Genomic DNA, 18,028 nt, shown 5'->3' on the forward strand with positions numbered 1-18,028 from the left:
GTCTCCTAGGCGGGTAGAGAAAGATTCTGGTTTATAAGTTGTCTGTGTATTTTTGTAGCTTATCACTTAGGTGAAATGTTCTCTGTCAGCTTTTCCCCCTCCCCCATGATTTATTTTTATTGCTTACATTCACATTTGACCTCTCCAATGTCAAGGCAGGGCCCAGGACAAAATAGAAACAATAAATATGTTGTGTGTTGCACTCCACTCTCCCTTAAATTAAGGGTGAAAGGTGTACCTCCTTTCTGTTAAAAATTCATCAATAAATGTCAGGGGTTCTTTTCTTCTCAAAAGAGTGACTTTAATATAGAAAAAATCAGAATGCATGAATGGAATTTAAAGAGTAAGTCTTTGTGTTTTAACCTGAAAATTGGACGCACTTTTTTTTGTAGACAGTATCCTTAACTTAAAAAGAATACGCTTCTAAGGATAGGTGTATGTTAGCTCATCTAATTTTCAGAGTAACCCTATGAAGTAGGTACTATTTTACTTCTATTTTACAGAGAAAGGAGGTTAACATGGAGAGGCTGAGTGACGTGCCCAAGGTCTCTCAGGTGAACCCAGAATTTCAAACCAGATGCTCTCCATAAAACATACCATGTTGACATTTCTGTCCAGAGGTCATCTTGATAAAGGGTGGTGGTGATTAACAATGTTGTGAGACTTCCATAATTAGGACTCCTATTTTGATTCAATGTCTTAGTCCAAATATATGGTAGAGATGATGGAGGTCAAAAGAAATGCCCTTTTTTTCCTTCAAAGTCCTGCTGAAAACTAAATCCTCATTCAAAATCTCTGGCTTCCAAATTTTACTCAGTACTAGAATTAATGACTTCTTCCTTTCTTTTGAAATCCGTTGTGATTTTCCTTAGGTCTGTGCCATGCCACCATTTGGTTTTACAACTTATCCTGTTGTATTAAGTTAGATCGTTAATGTGACTGCTTCTGTCTGGGAACTCTTTAGGGGTAGTGTCTGTGTCCTAATATCTTTATGTAACATCATTGTAAAGTAATTATGGTAGATGATGACATATTCATTTTGTAGATTTATAAACAGAGATGTTAGGTGGCTTGTCCAAAATCAGAGAAATAGTGGATGGACATCAGGGTGCGAATAAAATCCAAGCTCCTGGCTGCCTGCCCAGGGTATGCTGTGCCATTATAGAAAGGTTAATTTAGGGTAAAAGTCTTTTCACTTCTTAAAGAAATAGAACCACATCCAGAGTGAATATCACCCCTCCAGGGGCCATCTGGGGTAGGATATTTTCCAATCTCTTTTGTTTCATGTTCTGTTCTCTATCAACAATATAAATGTATTCCTATCACATAAAAGAAGGAAATCTTTTTCTGGGAAAAGTAATAGGTATAGGTGATACTTCTGACTCCTTTAAGGCTCCCCCAGTTTTCACTCTTATAAAGTAGGGTTGACTACATGTAATAGCACCCAATCTTAAAGAGAAATGTTATAAGGACTAACTGATTTTTCAAAAATGTGTCAATTGCCTTAATTTTCAGAGGTGCTATTTATTAAAATAAGAGAGTAATAGTCCTAGTTTATTTCTACCACTCTGTTATAAACCTGGGATAGTACTATCAGTTGTTTAATGTGGTGTGACTCATCTCCCGCAGTAACTTCTGTTGTGCACAGCTTGGACTCATTACTTCAAGCAGTAATCTGAAAGTGTGTGAGTTACTCTATTAAGATTTAATAGTGCTTTATGGTGGTTCCTGAGGATATTTCATGAAAGAAAGTTAGGGATACATATGCAAGGATTACCCTTAACTTCACTTAATGATTTGTAGGGCTATCATCTTTTAATTTATCTAACTCCTTTGCAAACCAACCACAGAAGGCAAACTCCCCCTGCCCGAGTTGTACCTTCTGCTGCCTCAGTAATGTAGACTTAAGAGTTTGCTTCCTACCAAGGTAGCATATCTCTTCATCCTGTAAGAGAGATACTTTAAGAATTTTGCCCAGCCCTAGCTGGTTTGGCTCAATGGATAGAGCGTCAGCCTGCGGACCAAAGGGCCCCAGGTTCGATTCCAGTCAAGGGCACATGCCCAGGGTTGCAGGCTCAATCCACAGTAGGGGGCATGCAGGAGGCAGCCAGTCAATGATTCTCTCTCATCATTGATGTTTCTCTCTATCCCTCTCTCTTCCTCTCTGAAATCAATAAAAATATATTTTAAAAAAATAAAAATAAATTTAAAAAAAAAGAATTTTGCCCAAATTTTGGATACTGTCACTAGGGAAGTAGAGCAACTTTAAAAATGTCTTTGGCAAGTCATTGCTGGCAGGTCTTATTTGGTTTACAGTGTCTTTTAACAAGTATTTTAATTAGTTACCAGCATTTAAAAAAATAAAATATTTTCCATAAAGATCCTTTCTTTTTTTTAACCTCTCCGAAAAATCAGATGGTTAGGTTTATTTTCCAGTGTGGTCATTCAGTGAGACTGAGGGACATTGCTCCTTAGATAGAGGAGTGTGCTCTCCAGTCTTCAGGAATGGCTGGTAGTTTATTTCAGTATCATTTCTATGTTAAGCATTATCTACGGGGCCTGTATAGGCATTTAACTTTGTAACATTTGTTGTGTTGTGTTTAATACTATTCCTTCAAGACTGACCATTCATTATCCATGGGATGAAATAACTGCCTAAATTTTCTACATCGACACTACTTATCATTTAGTTCATCATGTTCCATATTCATGATTCTACACTCACCAAGCAATCTAGGGGTTCTCATGGAGCATTATCTATGGGATGTGAACATGCAGTACATGGACATCCTAGATTTGAATCTCAGTTCTTTTACTCCCTGACCTCAAGCCCTATAGGTATCTTAGTTTACTAATCATTAATATGGGGTTAAAAGTATAGCTGGTCATAAAGCTGTTAAATATTAAGTAAAGTAATGCATATCTATAAAAGCCTAAGCAACCATCCGACCGGTAGCTATGACATGCAATGATCACCAGGGGGCAGACGCTCAATGCAGGAGCTTCTGTGCTGCGGTGCCTTGACAGCTGCGGTTCTTGAGTGACGCACCTGGAACCAGAGAGGAGGGAGCCTGATTCTGGGGTGCGTCACCTGAGAACCAGGTGCAATCCAGGACCCCTCAGGGGAAGTCAGAAAGCCTGTTTCAGCCTGATCTCTGCAGGCCAGGCCGAGAGACACCATTGGTGCACGAATCTGTGCACTGGGCCTCTAGTAAAAAATAAAAAGATCTTGTGCCTTTGACAAGTCTAATCTATCTGTATCCCAATTGTACTACCGTAGAAGAGCTTTGCTGAGGACATCTTTGTTTCCAGTATAGCAAGGTGTTGGATTTATTTTGGAATGCCCTCCTTGGTATTGCATTATATCTCAAATGTCTCTCCCTATTAATAGGAAGGTAGTTTGCATAGAACTATCACATCTTTCATTTCCCTTGCTGTCTGGCCTCTGAGGGCCTGCTTTGCTAGGCAGGCCATGCATGACCCAAGAATTCTTTCTCATTAGGGTGGATATGGCTTACTGACCTTCTCTACTCTTTAGGGGGCAAATGGTATTTTTGTCAGGGGAAGACTGTTTTTCAAGCCAACAGACAGGAAAGGTTTGTATATTAAAAGAAAAATAAGCAATGTATGTACTGTCTTTCTATGCATATTAAGTCTTTCTGATACTACACTTGAAGAAAAGGGAAAAGTAGACGATTAAGGAACCCATAGTGAGAAGTGGTCAAAAACAGGATGAGATTTTCATGTAGGAAAAAATTATCTGCCCTTTGAATAAAATAAAAATTGGAACAGTAAGATCTTAAACACAATCTGTTCACAGTTCAGTTCAGAAGAAATTAGCGTTGGGAGAGTACAGCATGCAAATATAAACTTTTGCTTGAAGTTTATACCTTTTGGTGGATTTTTAAAAATTTTTATTTCTGGAAGATAGTATTACTCAGGAATATTTTGTACCTTTCTCTTTATAAAAGAAGGCTGACAAACCTGTTTTCTTTCCCAGTTATGCATTTAACTATTTTACATAGTTTGGTGATAATAATTGAAGCCAAAGTATTGTTCATTCTACTTTATATTTTCAAAAAGATGTCTTCAAATGTATAATAAAAATTAGATGAAAAAATTAATAAGAACTGGTTTGTAATGTGGAAGATTTAATATTTCCTATATCATCCATCTTTGGAAAAACTGCCAATTTTTTCTTGTGCAAAAATGTAAATTCTGTGTGTGTGTGTGTGTGTGTGTGTGTGTGTGTAACATAGAATAACAATCACAGAAGCCTGCTTACTTATTTTATTTCTTATTTTTACCTTCGGTGGGTAAAAAACAGCCCGCCCCCAGGGCTAATAGTCAGGGAGTGGGTACTGGTTCATTTGTACAGACTGTTTGCCATGGGTATCCCTTCAATCCTGATTGGGCTGTGTTTTCTCTGATAGGTCAGGTTCCATGCCGAATCAGCTCTTAAATAATTTTTATTTTACCCTTACATCTCAGAGGTAACGAAGACATTGTAGCCTGAGTCTGGTTTAATTGGTCTTTCCCTATTTTGGGGAGGGGAAAATTCCCGCTCTACCCTTCTTGCGTTCTTATGGCTGGACTAATTAATTGACACAAGACCAGATTAGCAAGAGAAAAATCAATTTAATACATGTGCACTGCAGATCATAAATGATGCCCTCAGAAATGATGTACCAGCCAGCTTTTTATACTTTTCCAACAAAGAACAGTAAATTTGTCAAGAAATGACAGGACAAAGATACTTAGGTGTGGGTGCTCATTAGTGAGGACTCTACACAGTTGGGCTTGTGTAGTAAATTAATAAAGGAGCGACAAGGGTTTGTGTACACTTTTTGGCCTGGATTTCATAGCTCTGGTGATAAGGGTGTCTCGCCCAGCCCTGCTGGAGCAAGGACACCCTGCACAGGGGCGGTTTGTTTCCTGCATTCACCAAGACAGGAAAGGGTCGACATGCCCTTCTTGCACTGGCTGTTTATCAAGTAATTTAAAATCAAAAGTAATCAATGTGCCATTGTGGGATATTTGGGGGCAGCCTGCCCTGGGTCCCAACACCTGCCAAGTGAAAGTGGTCAGTGCTGTGGGGAACCAAGTGTTGCAGGTTAGGCGGGGTCTTGGATTCCACATCTATAGCATGGTTGTAATAGTGGCTCCCTCAGGCAGGTGTGGGCTTCAGCTTTTGGAGCAGTGCTTAAACAGTGTGTGCTCAGTTACTGTTCACTGCTGCTGTTACGCTGCAGAAATGCTGGGCGGTAAGATCTGAGAGGGCAGACATAGGGAGTGTGCCTCAGTCTGAAATCCGCACCTTTGAGCAGGTTGACCTTTGAAGGCCCTGGAGTTCCGAGAGATTAGAGAATGTACCTGACCTGCATTCCCCTCCTTTCTCATTTTCTCCTTTCCCTGCATCCTGCATCCACCATTGCAAAGGATTGCCATCTGGAAAGTTTTCCCTTCTTAATGTGTCCTTAGAACATGTTTCCTCATCTGAATTGCCCTGTACAGTAGCTTTGAAATCCTTAGATAGGTAGCCTCCTCAGCAGCTTACTCTGCCTCTTAGAACTGCAAATGTAATTAATAATGGAGACATTAATGAGAAATAGAGGCAATAATCTCCAACTGAAAGAATTGTTTGGCTCAAATAGAATGTACATTTATGAAGCTAGCCCAGTGCCAGAGTACCACTGTACGGGTGCTCAGGTAACATTGCTGCCTTCCCCTTACCTTCCATTTCTTTGTCCTAACTGATTGTGCATCTCTAGCCATATTTTGGCCTCTTCCTCTCATCTGGGAAATTGTAATAACCCCTTTACTGCTGTTCCTTGTTCTAATTTCTCCTCTCTCCTACTCCAAATGAATTCTCACTAGATTACAAAATTTGTGAATAAATGTTTTATTTTTAAAAAGAAGAAGGAAAAAGAACTGGAGAATCTATTCTTGGCAATATGATGGCCTACACATTCTGAAACTCTTCCATTATAAAACATCTGAAAGTAATAAAATATTTTTAAATCTAGGGAAGTAAGCTAACTCTGGGGCTGCTAAAGCCCTCAAGGCATCTCTGTACGTAGGGGCCCAAGGAGGAGTACTGGAGATATAATTTCAGCTTTTAGTACAAAGGGAGAAAAAGATAGAGAGCATGAAAGAGCATGGAATGAGTGAGACGTTAGAGTGTCTGAGGTTATGATGGACACGATGGAGGAGAGACAGTATTCAAAGATGTAAGGACTAGAGTGTTGGGAAATGATACACAGGAAGCCTAAAGAAGACCGAGTGGGATAAATTAAAAGAAACCTATACTTAGACATTACATTTAGACTCAAGATTGATATCCCAACAATGATGAGAGCCAAAAGATAGCAAAATAATACCTTCATAAGAAAAAGTAGTTGTCCACCTCGAATTTTTAATGAAATAAAAACATTTTTATATAAACAAAAATATAAAAATATATACTACCAAAAGATTCTCACTAAAAAAAAGGTCTCAGTATAGCTTTCAAGAAATACTTGAAAATGGCCTCCAAAAATCCATCTGAGGTACAGAAAGCAGTAATGAATAAAGGTAATAGTAAGCATGAGAGTAAATCTAAACAGACAATGGCTGTTTATAGAAAAATAATGATGTCCATTTTAGTAATGTAAAAAAAAAAGTAATAGATGCCATCATCTAAGGTTGGAGGCAGATGATTAAAATTAAAGTATTTCAAGATTCTGGTATTCTTAAGAAGAAATAAAGCAATCGATTATCTTTGGACTTTGAGTATTCATACAATGATCATGAAAGCATGGTCTAGTGCATAAAATGGGATTTTTTGATCAAGCTCATTAACACCTTTTCACAGTAGACAACCAGATTTGTTAAAGTACATCTGCCTACCAACTTCCTACCTCCTTATAAATAAAGCTTTTGAATAGGATACAATGGGATTCTAATCAATAATCTCCCTCATTATGTTCATTATGTAACTACAGTTACAACTCTTTCCCCAGCTGTATATACTTAATATGTGCTATGCAATCAGGTTTATCGTTCCTCAGTCACCGTTGTGAGCAACAATGCCCCTCATTCATTGGTGTCGAGCCCATGTGTTTCACACGAGGAGCCTCACCAAGGAGCAAAGGCCATAGAGGCAGTGTGTGTGCGTGTGTGTGTGTGTGTGTGTGTGTACCTGTGTGTCTGCATGTGTGGCTTTAAAATCAGGGCAGTTGAACCTTTCCCAGCCTGCTCTAATGCTTACTGGTCCCTTTCTTCCCTGAATTCCACTCATTTATGCCCACACCATCTCATCTATAAAATGGAGGTAATAATAGTGCCTTATTTTTAGAATTATGGTGTGGATTCAATGGGTTAATACATGTAAAATCATCTAGAGCAGTGCTTTTATAGCACACTGGCTATATCCTGTTGAGCACTTCCAAGTTATCTTGTTAGGAGGATTGGTTGCTTCCTTTAAGTTTAAACAACTAAATTAATGTTAACCAAAAACAAGATTAAGTTTGACATTTCTATGGGAGATGGAATGCAATGCAGGGCTAAAGGTCAGTGCATTAGCATTGGTCACCCCTGGGTGTCTTAAGATCACATTTTAGTTGGAGAGATCTTTGGGATCTGTTTCTAGTAGTTTTAGTGTGGGGATGACAAAGCTGTTACAGATTTTTGTGAACATGTGCATGGATTCATAGAGAGGAGATTTCTACTTGAAAAGTAGAAAAATTGATTTATAGATCTTAGAACTGAAGGAATCTCAAGATGCCACTATACTAGTTTTAGGGCTTTGGAGAAAGCCTTTAAAATATAGGTCCTACATTTCTCTTACAGGAAACAAAAATGGTGTGTATTTCTAAATTCCTTCCCGGCATTAGTCCCAGTGCTTTGCCTTAAGTTATGTGGATTGTCCAAGCAGCTGAAGTCCCGAGAGTTTGAGGGACTGGTCAGAGTTCCCCAGTTAGGGGTTGGTGGCTGAGAGGGTAAGTTTGGCAAGGCCCAGGTCCCAGCTGGTCTGCTTTTGAGTCAGGCGCCTCCGCCACGCGGTGGTCCCGCTTTGCAGCAACACCCGCCTCCCGAGGTCACTTGTGCATGTACTGTCTTCACATCAGCTATGTCAGCATTTGACATCATTGAAAATAGCCAGTATTTGTCATACATGATTCTATTTATGGTAGTCAGGTTTTTCTTTATAAAGGAGGTTATGGTAATTTTATGATTATTTTTGAATACACACTTTTCAACCCTTACATAGGGAAAGCAGATGGGACAAATTTTTTTAATTTCCCCTGGAAACCTGCAGAGCGGATGTTTTGAGTCCCTTTGCTCCAGGTGGATAGTTCAGCATGGTGTTGGCAAGAGCACCGTGTTCATAGGTGGAATATTCACCCACTTTCCAGACCTAATAATTCTTGAGTCTTCAGTCAAAGGAGATTTAAAGGATTTAAATCTTAAGAATAATGTACCTCCTAATTTAATCAGGTGCCCAAGTTAAAGACAGTCTAAAGGTAGCCAAATAGTTGATAAAGGAATAAAGATAAGTAGCCCTCCCTTCCTATTTGGATAGGCATGTTTAGAAAAATGTCATGTCTGTCCAAATTAAAATTAAGAATAAATAAACTTATTGCTAATCTGTGCTTTTGCTTTGTGACAGTCTGAAAAAATTTATATAGCTCAATAGAGAAATTCTACAGACTTTGTGGTCCAGGAAAATAGAAAGAAAAGGAATAGAAGGGGTCTCTGAAAGAAAAATTCATTTGGAGAAATGTTATGAGGATGCGAGGTTCTGTGAATTCTAAAGATGAAGGATACCTGCTCTCAGGTCATTCACAGTCTCCTGAAAGAGAAACTTATTCAAGAAATTATGTTACAGAGCAGCACACCCTGCAGCAGAAGTATCGCAGGTTGGCGTAGGACTAATAATAATTAAAGTTATAATCTGGTTGGTGGGTGTGTGGGGAAAATGCTAAGAGGAGTCCTTTTATATCCTGAGACTTTTTTCTTATGATCCCTAGAAACTTCAGCAAAGCCATAAGGCTGTGGCACAGGAGCCTGTTGAACATTCTCTTGGACTAATATGTTTTTCCAGTGTGCTCTTTTGCTGTCCCAGTCTTTAAGTCCTCTCTGCTAGCGTGCAGACTAGAGAGCAATGCCCTCTGGGCTCAGATTCCTGCTTCCTCTTCCTAGTTATGTGACCATGAGAGATTACTTCTCTGTGCTTCAGTTTTGCTAAAAGCAAGAGGACTAGTACCTGCCTCTCCGGATTATTGTGATGACTCAATGAGATCATTCATGGAAAACATTTTTAGAATACTGCCTGTTACATGTAAAACCGAGACTTTTTTACTTCTCATTATTTGTTCTGGTAGCTAATAAATCAGGAACATGTTGATCATTTAGGTTCTCTTTCCAAAATACTAATTTCTGTCAAATAAAATTTTCCATTTTTTTCCTTTCTAGCTCCAAGAGGAAAGCGGGGATGGAAAACCTTTTATGCTGTACTCAAGGGAACAATTCTTTACTTGCAAAAGGTAAAAATTAATTTATTTATCAAAACTGAAATAATGGACAAGTTACCCAAAAGATACTCACTTTGTACAAACACCCAAAAGACGGTGTAATTGATGTCTAAGTTTCTTTTTAAGTTTTTGTTTTGTTTCTAGTGAAACAATTATTTTGGAGATTATACACTTCACTTTTAAGGGACAACACAATGGGAAATATGCAGATGATTGTTGATATTAGGAGATACCCATGCTTTTAGGTGGTCAGTTATCGTGTATTGTCTTTATTTCCCCATGGATTCAATACAGCTGCTAATGTATAAGACAACTCCTTTGGCCTCCTCCAGAGCAGCATGTGTGTACATGTTGGGTCCACATTAGTCCTTTCAACTAGTTTTGCTTCTCTAGGGAACAACCCTTTGTAATTAAATTTCACATATCACAGCTGTTTCCCCAGCTTAATCCTATTCTTTTGCCTTATTTTTTCATTTTCTCTAAAATCTCTATAAAGGACATGGCTGCCCTTGGCAAAACCATTTCATTGAATACCTCGCCACAGGATTTCCACCCACTCCATCCCAGGCTGAGCCTGGGAAGAGAGACAAATACTCTTGCACTCAACATTTGACAAAAGAGTTGCAAAGAGCGATGCTGTTTCCAGGTCACCAGGTTTTCCTGTCTCATTGTCTACTCTCTCAGGAAGTGAATTGAGTTGAGTTGGACTCATGCAGATATAGAAGAGAAAGAACTAAGGACAAGAGAAAGTAGACTTTGTAAACCTTGAAGCTTCTACATCAGTTTGGATTAGCACTCCAAAATCAGATTGCATCTCCATAGTGTGGTTCCTCTGGAGTGTGGCAGATATGGTTCTGGGGAAAGTTGCGTGAAATTCCTCTTATACAGTGAATCATAGGACACAAAGGAAATGATGCATTGGTGTAGGCAAGTGCAAAGTAGAGCTATGGCCTATCAGCTTGTTATTTCCTTTGAATCTGTTAAGAATGCAAGCATTGCTACAAAGGATCCACTTAGGTTGAGAACGAGTCTGTAAAGGGTAGTCATGTTTGGGACCCAGTCTCCTCCATTGAAAAGGAGAGTTGAAAAAAAAAATGTGACAGGTCACCTTCCTAATGCCGCGACCCTTTAATACAGTTCCTCATGTTGTGGTGACCCCCAATTTCATTGTTACAAATTGAACATAATTAAAGCATAGTGATTAATCACAAAGACAATATGTAATTATATATGTGTTTTTCCGATGGTCTTGGGTGACCCCTGTGAAAGGGTCGTTCGACCCCCAAAGAGGTCTCAACCCACAGGTTGAGAACCGCTGGACAGGTGCTTGAAATCTCATCATAGTAATCAATCAATATGTGTTCCCAGAAACTTCGCACAAATCTTAGAGACGAGCTCATCAGTCAGTAAGAGCCTGATCACAGCAGGCCTGGTCTTGTATGGATATATCTACTCTGATTTTTTAATTAGTTTCTTCCTGGTTTGTAAAATGTAAAAAGCAAAAAGGCACTGCAGAAATGAAGATGTATACATCTGGAAATGCCAAGCACTGGTGAAGGTCAGAGCAAAGGGACCTTTGCGATCTTGAGCTACTCACCAGACATAGTAGCCATAGGCTCTTAAACTTCTCCTTTGAGCTACCTCTGAGTTATAGAGTGTGTAGGAGGCTCAGGATTGCTGCAGGCTGTGTCCTACAAAGGCTCCTGATGTTGCATTGCTGGCTACTCCCAAACCTTGCTGAGTCTGTCATCAGCACACGATGGCAGCTGCTGCACACAAAGTAAGCTCTGTAGGATGCAATGTATGCTGTGTTGCAAGGTGATTTGGGGTTTGTACAGTTTGGAGTTTATATCCTCATATAACCGTTCAGAGTTCATCACATGTCAAGTACTCTGTTATGCTAAATACTGGACTTCCAGAGATTACTAAGACCCGATCTCTGCCTGTAGAGCTCACAAAACAAGAGGAGAAATGGGTAAATTGAACATTCATCACACAATGAGATAAATTAATGGAGGAATGAAAAAGTCTTACTGAATAGGGCTCCCTAATCAAGCTTGCACAGGTCAGAGAACGCCTCCCTGAGAGATGAATACATCTTGAGCTGAGCAGGCGTTTGCCAGGCGGTGATCCAAAGCACTTAGCCAGAGAAGCAGACTTAGAGATATGGCAGTTCAAAGAATGGCAAGACAGCTTTTTACATTTGGATTATAGGATGAATGGGGAATAGCAAGTGGTAGAAACATGAAAATTATGTTTCAAATAACTAGATATCATGAAGACGAAAGAGGTGTCACAGTGTCATAAACTGTCCACTTTACAAAAGGAGCAGTGTTACGTCCCGGAGGAATTTCAGACTCGTTGCCTGTGAATTGTGTGCTGCTTCCACAGACACCCAAGTACTCAAAGGATTCAGGCAGCATCATACTCCCAGGCCAGGCAGCCCCTCCCACAGAACCTGCTGGATAAGGCGTGTGCCCTAGGAATGCACACGGCCCTTCCCTCTGTGCTCTCGATGCCAGTATAACATTCCTGGAATTCAGGTATGGCTGAGAAAAAAGTAGGCACCTTTCTCTCCTTCCCTCCTTTAGCCAGTTCTCTCTTATTTGAGTCAGGTTGCCGGGGCTGACCAGCAGACTCTGAGGGACGGATGAGTTGATTACTCTGACACAACAACGTTGCTGTGGAAGAGAGGGCTGAGGGACTGCCGGGCTAAAGGAACCTGGCAGCCTCGATTGCCTGCCTCCTTAGGCTTTTATTGTAGCAGCAGTTTGAGATAAAGTTTATCTTTTAGATACAATCAGCAGGGTAAGTAATATTGGGAGGCACATGTGCTTGTAATGTCCTTTAAGCAAGGACACCGAGAAGATTAAGCATAAGGATTCCAGTAAACACCCGGGGCTCCGCTTGTACACAGACTTGTTTGAAAGGTCAAGGGATAATTAGGGGCCCCACCTTCCACACTCCGCTAAGTCTCCCTAAGTCGGAATTCCAATAAACAGGGCAGGCGGCCTTCTGCACACTTTCCTTTCCTCAGAATTTCCTCCTTACAAACTTTCCAACCAAGTCTCCTGCTTCCCCACAAGGGGGAATGAGAAAGGGCCCATTGTTCCTCTAGCCTAGCGGGTCTCAATCTGTGGGTTCCGACCCCTTTGGTGGTCGAACGACCCTTTCACAGGGGTTGCCTAAGACCATCCTGCATATCAGATATTTACATTACTATTCATAACAGTAGCAACATTACAGTTATGAAGGAGCGACGAAAATAATTTTATGGTTGGGTCACAACATGAGGAACTGTATTTAAAGGGCCAGAAGGTTGAGAACCACTGCTCTAGCCCAAGACTGGCTTAATTCAGTGTGGCAAAGACTTTAGTCAGCATACACTGTGGGTAGGGCCTATACCAGGTGTGGAGATACAGAGATAATAGGACCTAGCATTTGTTCTTAAAGGTCTCGCTAGAACACTTAAGTTCCACCACCATTCCCACCTTTTCATGACTTAGCCGAACTTTGACTAACAAATTGCTGTTCTGATGGAGGGCCATTACAGGAAACAAATCAATAATGAATGTGCGTGTTAGATTAGGACTCTGCCAGTTCTTCAAAATGTACACCCTGGAGAGTGGATTGTGAGCAAGATATAGTCCCTAAAGGAGCTGAAGAGTTCAACAGATAAAAGACATTTCAGTGCAGTTTGATGTGTGCTACAAAGAGGGCAGTGTGCTGTGGAAACACATCTGGAAGGACACGCAACAGCCTCAGAAAAGCAGGGAAGATCATGGAAGAATCCATGAAGAAAATGATATCTAAACCTACACTGAAAAGACAGAAGTTAGTCGTACAGAGGATCCAGGCAGGGAGGAATCTGTGTAGGTGCCTGGACGGGTGGCATCACAGGACATTCAGGAAGCTGCCAGTTCAGTGGCGTGAAGGGCGTCCTGGGAAGATGATGAGGAGCCCAGAAGGCTGTGTTTAAAAGTTGAGGTTTTATCTTGGAGCATTGTGGAGCTACCAACAAGTCTTTAATGGGGGTGAGACCAGATCAGCTGGAACTATGGTAGGGGTAGCGGGAAGAGAGAACACGGTCTAAGTGGAGAGTTGGGTTTGCAGTGTTGAATTCAAGGTGTCTGTGGAATAATAAATGGATCTGTCCAACAAGCAGCTGTTAATATCAGATCTGAAGCTGAGGAGGGATCTGGAGAATCTGCCATAAAAGTCGTTGGTAATTTCAGCCATGGAGTAGATGATGTCACTCAGTTTGTGGAGTGAGGAGAATATGGGCGAGAGAGCCAGTGGCAGGAGAGGAACAGACAGTGAAGGAGCCCAGAGCCAGGATGAAAAGAGAGACGGGGGAAAGACAGAAGGGCAGACAGACACACAGATATGAAGAGATGATAGAATGTTACAAGTTGTAAAAAGCTTGTTTAAGTAAGTGCCTCGGAAAGTGCCTTTTGCTTTCAGCAACAAGGATATTATTGTGAAGCAGCTGCAGTGAATGCTGGGCATGGCAGTCAGGTGGGTGTGAGTTGAAGACATAGACAGAGAACACAAACAGCTGCTTTCAAAAGGCTTGGCTAGTCTCCACTCGGATCTTCCCTCCGCTCCCTCCTTTCTGCTGTCCCCCATTATGTGACTTTTGCAAATGACAGATCCCCAGGGTCTATCTCATTTCGGCTGAACCTCTTTTCTTTCCTGTTATTGATTTCTCTCTAAAGTGAAGTAAAGTGTGTGGAAACATATCTGGAAGGACACAGATGTGTTTCCTCCTTTCCCCTGGACAGTTTCTGATAGTATCCAAGCTCTTGTCTTGCTTCTGCAGGTTACACGCACTCTTCCTCCTCACCGCCTCATTCTCTTTCTGGCCCCCTTGCTATGTTACTTAGTCACATTTACCTTGACTTTCAAGCAAACAGTAAACCTACAGAGTATCCCAGAAGTAATGTCAGAACCATGCACAAAAGGTCACATTTGGGAGCAGTGTAGGAAATAACATGTCATCAACCCGAAACTAGCTTGGGTTTGGAGTGTAGATGAGAAGGCCAGCCTTATGTGATGAATGGTTAATGACATGATTTAAACCAAATGTATTGGTGAGAATTGGAAAATACATATGGGGGTTGAATAAAGTTGGGTGAATAACTGATTTCATTTTCTAGAATTTTCTTCAGTAGAGCACAATAGGGCATTTATGATAGAGTGGTTTTGTCTGTCTTCCGGCTAAGTAAGAATGCACTCCTAGCCTTACTTGGTTCTAATACCTGCAGTTCCCTGAGCCCAGGCTCATGCCTAAGAAATTTATACCCCATTGATAACTATTTTTATAGGAATACTAGAGGCCCGGTGCACGGATTTGTGCACCGGTAGGGTCCCTCATCCTTGCCTACAGGTATCGGGCTGAAACCAGCAGTCCAACATCCCCCAAGGGGGTCCCGGATTGTGAGAGGGCACAGGCCAGGCCAAGGGACCCCTGGTACATGTGCACCAGGCCTCTAATATGCATGTAAGATCTTTGGTTAATCTCTTCCCGCCTTCCCCACTCCCCCCTTGTCTCTGAGATTCACATGTTTCATGTTTCTATGCCTGTGCGTTGAGCATCTGCCCCCTGGTGATAAATGCCCCTGATAGCTACTGGCCAAATGGTTGAACGGTCACTTAGACTTTTATATGTATAGATTAAGTGTTTGTGGCAGAGAAGCCTAATAGTATCATTTTAATGTAATACAGTTCATATGTGCTTTACAATTTTGAAATTGCTATGAATTGATAATAAAGTGATTCAATTCCTGTTGGTCCTGATGACCCATTGTCGTTGACACTGGATATTCACTCCATATCTGCTTGTCAACAGAGAGTGAGTCATCTGTTGTCCAAATGCTTGGCTGAGTCTTTGCTGTCACTTAGCTTGAGAAGTTCTGTGGGTGTCTGGTGTGAGCTTTGTGTCAGTCTCTGGCGTTTTCTGGAAACCATTTTGTTATAAACTTTATGATAGTATTCTCGTTACAGGTCTGGTTATGACAAAACTGAGCTATGTTGGCTTAAAATAAATTGTCAGGTGATCGATGTAATGGTTGAGAGTAATCATGTCTTTTGTCAGTAAAAAATCAGTTCTCTAAAAATTTAGTTTATTGTCACTATATTCTGAGGACTGTGTCTTTCATGCAAAATCTTCTCTTCATTTCTTGGGTTACTTGGAAGAGAGATTTGTTCCAACTGCCTATATGGTTTCCTTTTTAAGTCTGATTAGGAGAGGGGTTTGGTTTGGTTTGGTTTGGTTTTTGCTGCGTTTGAGGTATAGGTGACATCCAGAGTGTGAACTGGACTGGCAGAATGAAGATACTGGAGATTCAAGACCCCCAGACTGGGAGGATGGCAGCCATTCAGGGGCTGATGTGCCAGATACCCGTAGTGCAAGGCGCCGGCTGATCACTGGCCCAGGCCCTGCCAGAAAAGGCTTTCCTGCCTGCTCAGGGCATGGTTACTTCCTCTTGCAAAACTGTCGGCTCCGTGCCCTTTCACCCTTAAAAAGCCATGTGGACCCTCTCATTCTCTACAGCAGTGGAAAATGCTTGAAGGACAGTTAACTAGGCTTTGAAGCCATGTTCTCTCGGGAGAATAATGATCATGGCCAAGTTATCATTAGTAATAAAATAGGTGAGTGGCCCAGTTCAGCAGAATGTGTGACCATATGTAAAAGAGATTTAGCCATAATCATATTTATAAAAACTATAAATTTATAAAGACATTGCATCTTAGACACACCTAGTCTCTGGGGTTTAAGACATATATGAGCTCTACTCTGCAGGTTTCTATCTAAAACTACAATTCCAGTTCTGATCTCTATCAGACACAAACTGGCTTATTCCTCTAAAGAACTTCTCTGTCCCCACATGGGGTGATGCAGTGTTTTGTGGCTTCTCCGGGTGTAAGATGGGTCCAGAAATCAAGCCTCCTTTCCTGTTTGCTGCTCAGTTCTCTCTGAGGGCTTTGCTCTCCATCTCTGGCTTCCTCCCTCCCTCCCTTTCAGTAAATCTCACGCCCACAGCTGCCGTAGGAAAGTTGCAGGGGGAAACATGGATTACCAGGGTCCTCAAACTTTTTAAATAGGGGGCCAGTTCACTGTCCCTCAGACCGTTGGAGGGCCGGACGATAGTTTAAAAAAAACTATGAACAAATTCCTATGCACACTGCACATATCTTATTTTGAAGTAAAAAAACAAAACGGGAACAAATACAATATTTGTATTTGCATGTGGCCCGCGGGCCGTAGTTTGAGGACCCCTGGCATTAGACCTTCATTTGGTCTCACAGGGCTCTGAACAGAGTGGTGGTAGGCTGGCTGGTGGACAGACACCTTCACATGGTGACGGACAGTGACACGTGCAGCCTTTCACAGAATGTTAGAGGACCCTGCAGCCCAGAGGTTGGCAGCGGGTAGCCTTTCACCATAAACTCTGACCTCTGCATCAGAAGTATGGACAAAGTATGGAAGGATGCTGAGGTTTGATTTCTGCTTAAAACTTTAAGACTTAACTGTCTTCAGATAGTGAGTCAGGAATCCTGTCATCTTCCTGAAGGGCTGCTGATAGTTATCAGCTCCAACTCTCTTCCAGTTATCAGCCCAAACTCTTTTGATGTGTAATCATTAAAAAGATAAATCATAACTTTCTGGTTCACTCACCGGATTTATCCTAGAAAATGTCCTCACTGAAGTCGGGGCCTTATTGAGAAAGCAGGTCAAGTCCTTGGAGTGCTGCTGTGTCTGCGAGGCACCCTCTATGTGAACCAGGAAGGTCATGATGCAGAAGCCCTCCTGATGCCTCCACATCATTTCAGCATGGGAGGTGGCACCATATAATGTTAACTGAACAAATAATATACCTATTTTGAATCCTTTGATTTTAACTTAGTTATCCTCTCTTAATTTTCCTTAGTACAGTAATATAAGACATATTTTTCTGACTCTAAAATTGCTTTCCTAATATGAGAAAATTAGATGAAATAATCCTTTAGGCTCCTTTCAGGTTTAAAATTCTGTAAATAGATGATTTGCAAATATATGATTAATTGACTGGCAAGACATGCCTTTATTTGATCTGCTTGACTCCTTGTTTTCAGATTTGTGGAAATATAGTACTTTCTGCGTTCCCTAGTGCAAGAAAAATGAAGCTGAATGAGTTTTAGAAAGATATCTAACCAGAAATACTTAAAAATATGTTTTAAAAATATCAAATGATGAAAATACTCTTAATACCTTTTTAAGAATCAGGAATTAATAGACAGTTTAGGATCCAGTTTACTGTAATTGCTGGCATTTTCATAAGTAGCCTCAGCTTCAAGCAAGGATGTGTTCTGAGTTCCCCTCTCTATGTTCTCTCAGTGCAAATCAAGACCATTTTAACTTTCTTTTACATTCTTTGAATTAGGTATCGAAATTTTATTTAACAAGACACGAAGTAAGTAATACTTTGAAAATTGGAATTACAGCATGTTCCTAGTTGATGTTGATGAAT

The 18,028-nt window shown here is 40.8% G+C and overlaps 1 protein-coding gene across 8 annotated transcripts in view; it reads left to right on the forward strand.

Moving 5' to 3' along the window:
* PSD3 (pleckstrin and Sec7 domain containing 3) overlaps nucleotides 1-18,028 on the forward strand; it is a 429,912-nt gene that overhangs the window by 363,868 nt on the left and 48,016 nt on the right. For all 8 annotated transcript variants that reach the window (XM_070408519.1, XM_070408520.1, XM_070408522.1 and 5 more), the window contains one exon: nucleotides 9,457-9,527. In XM_070408519.1, the coding sequence (XP_070264620.1) occupies nucleotides 9,457-9,527 (71 nt within the window). The remainder of the gene's footprint in view (nucleotides 1-9,456; nucleotides 9,528-18,028) is intronic.

This window comes from Myotis yumanensis, unplaced genomic scaffold (genome assembly GCF_028538775.1).
Source record: "Myotis yumanensis isolate MYYU_CA2020_CCGP unplaced genomic scaffold, mMyoYum1.0.hap1 SCAF_3, whole genome shotgun sequence".
NCBI classification, from domain to species: Eukaryota; Metazoa; Chordata; class Mammalia; order Chiroptera; family Vespertilionidae; genus Myotis; species Myotis yumanensis.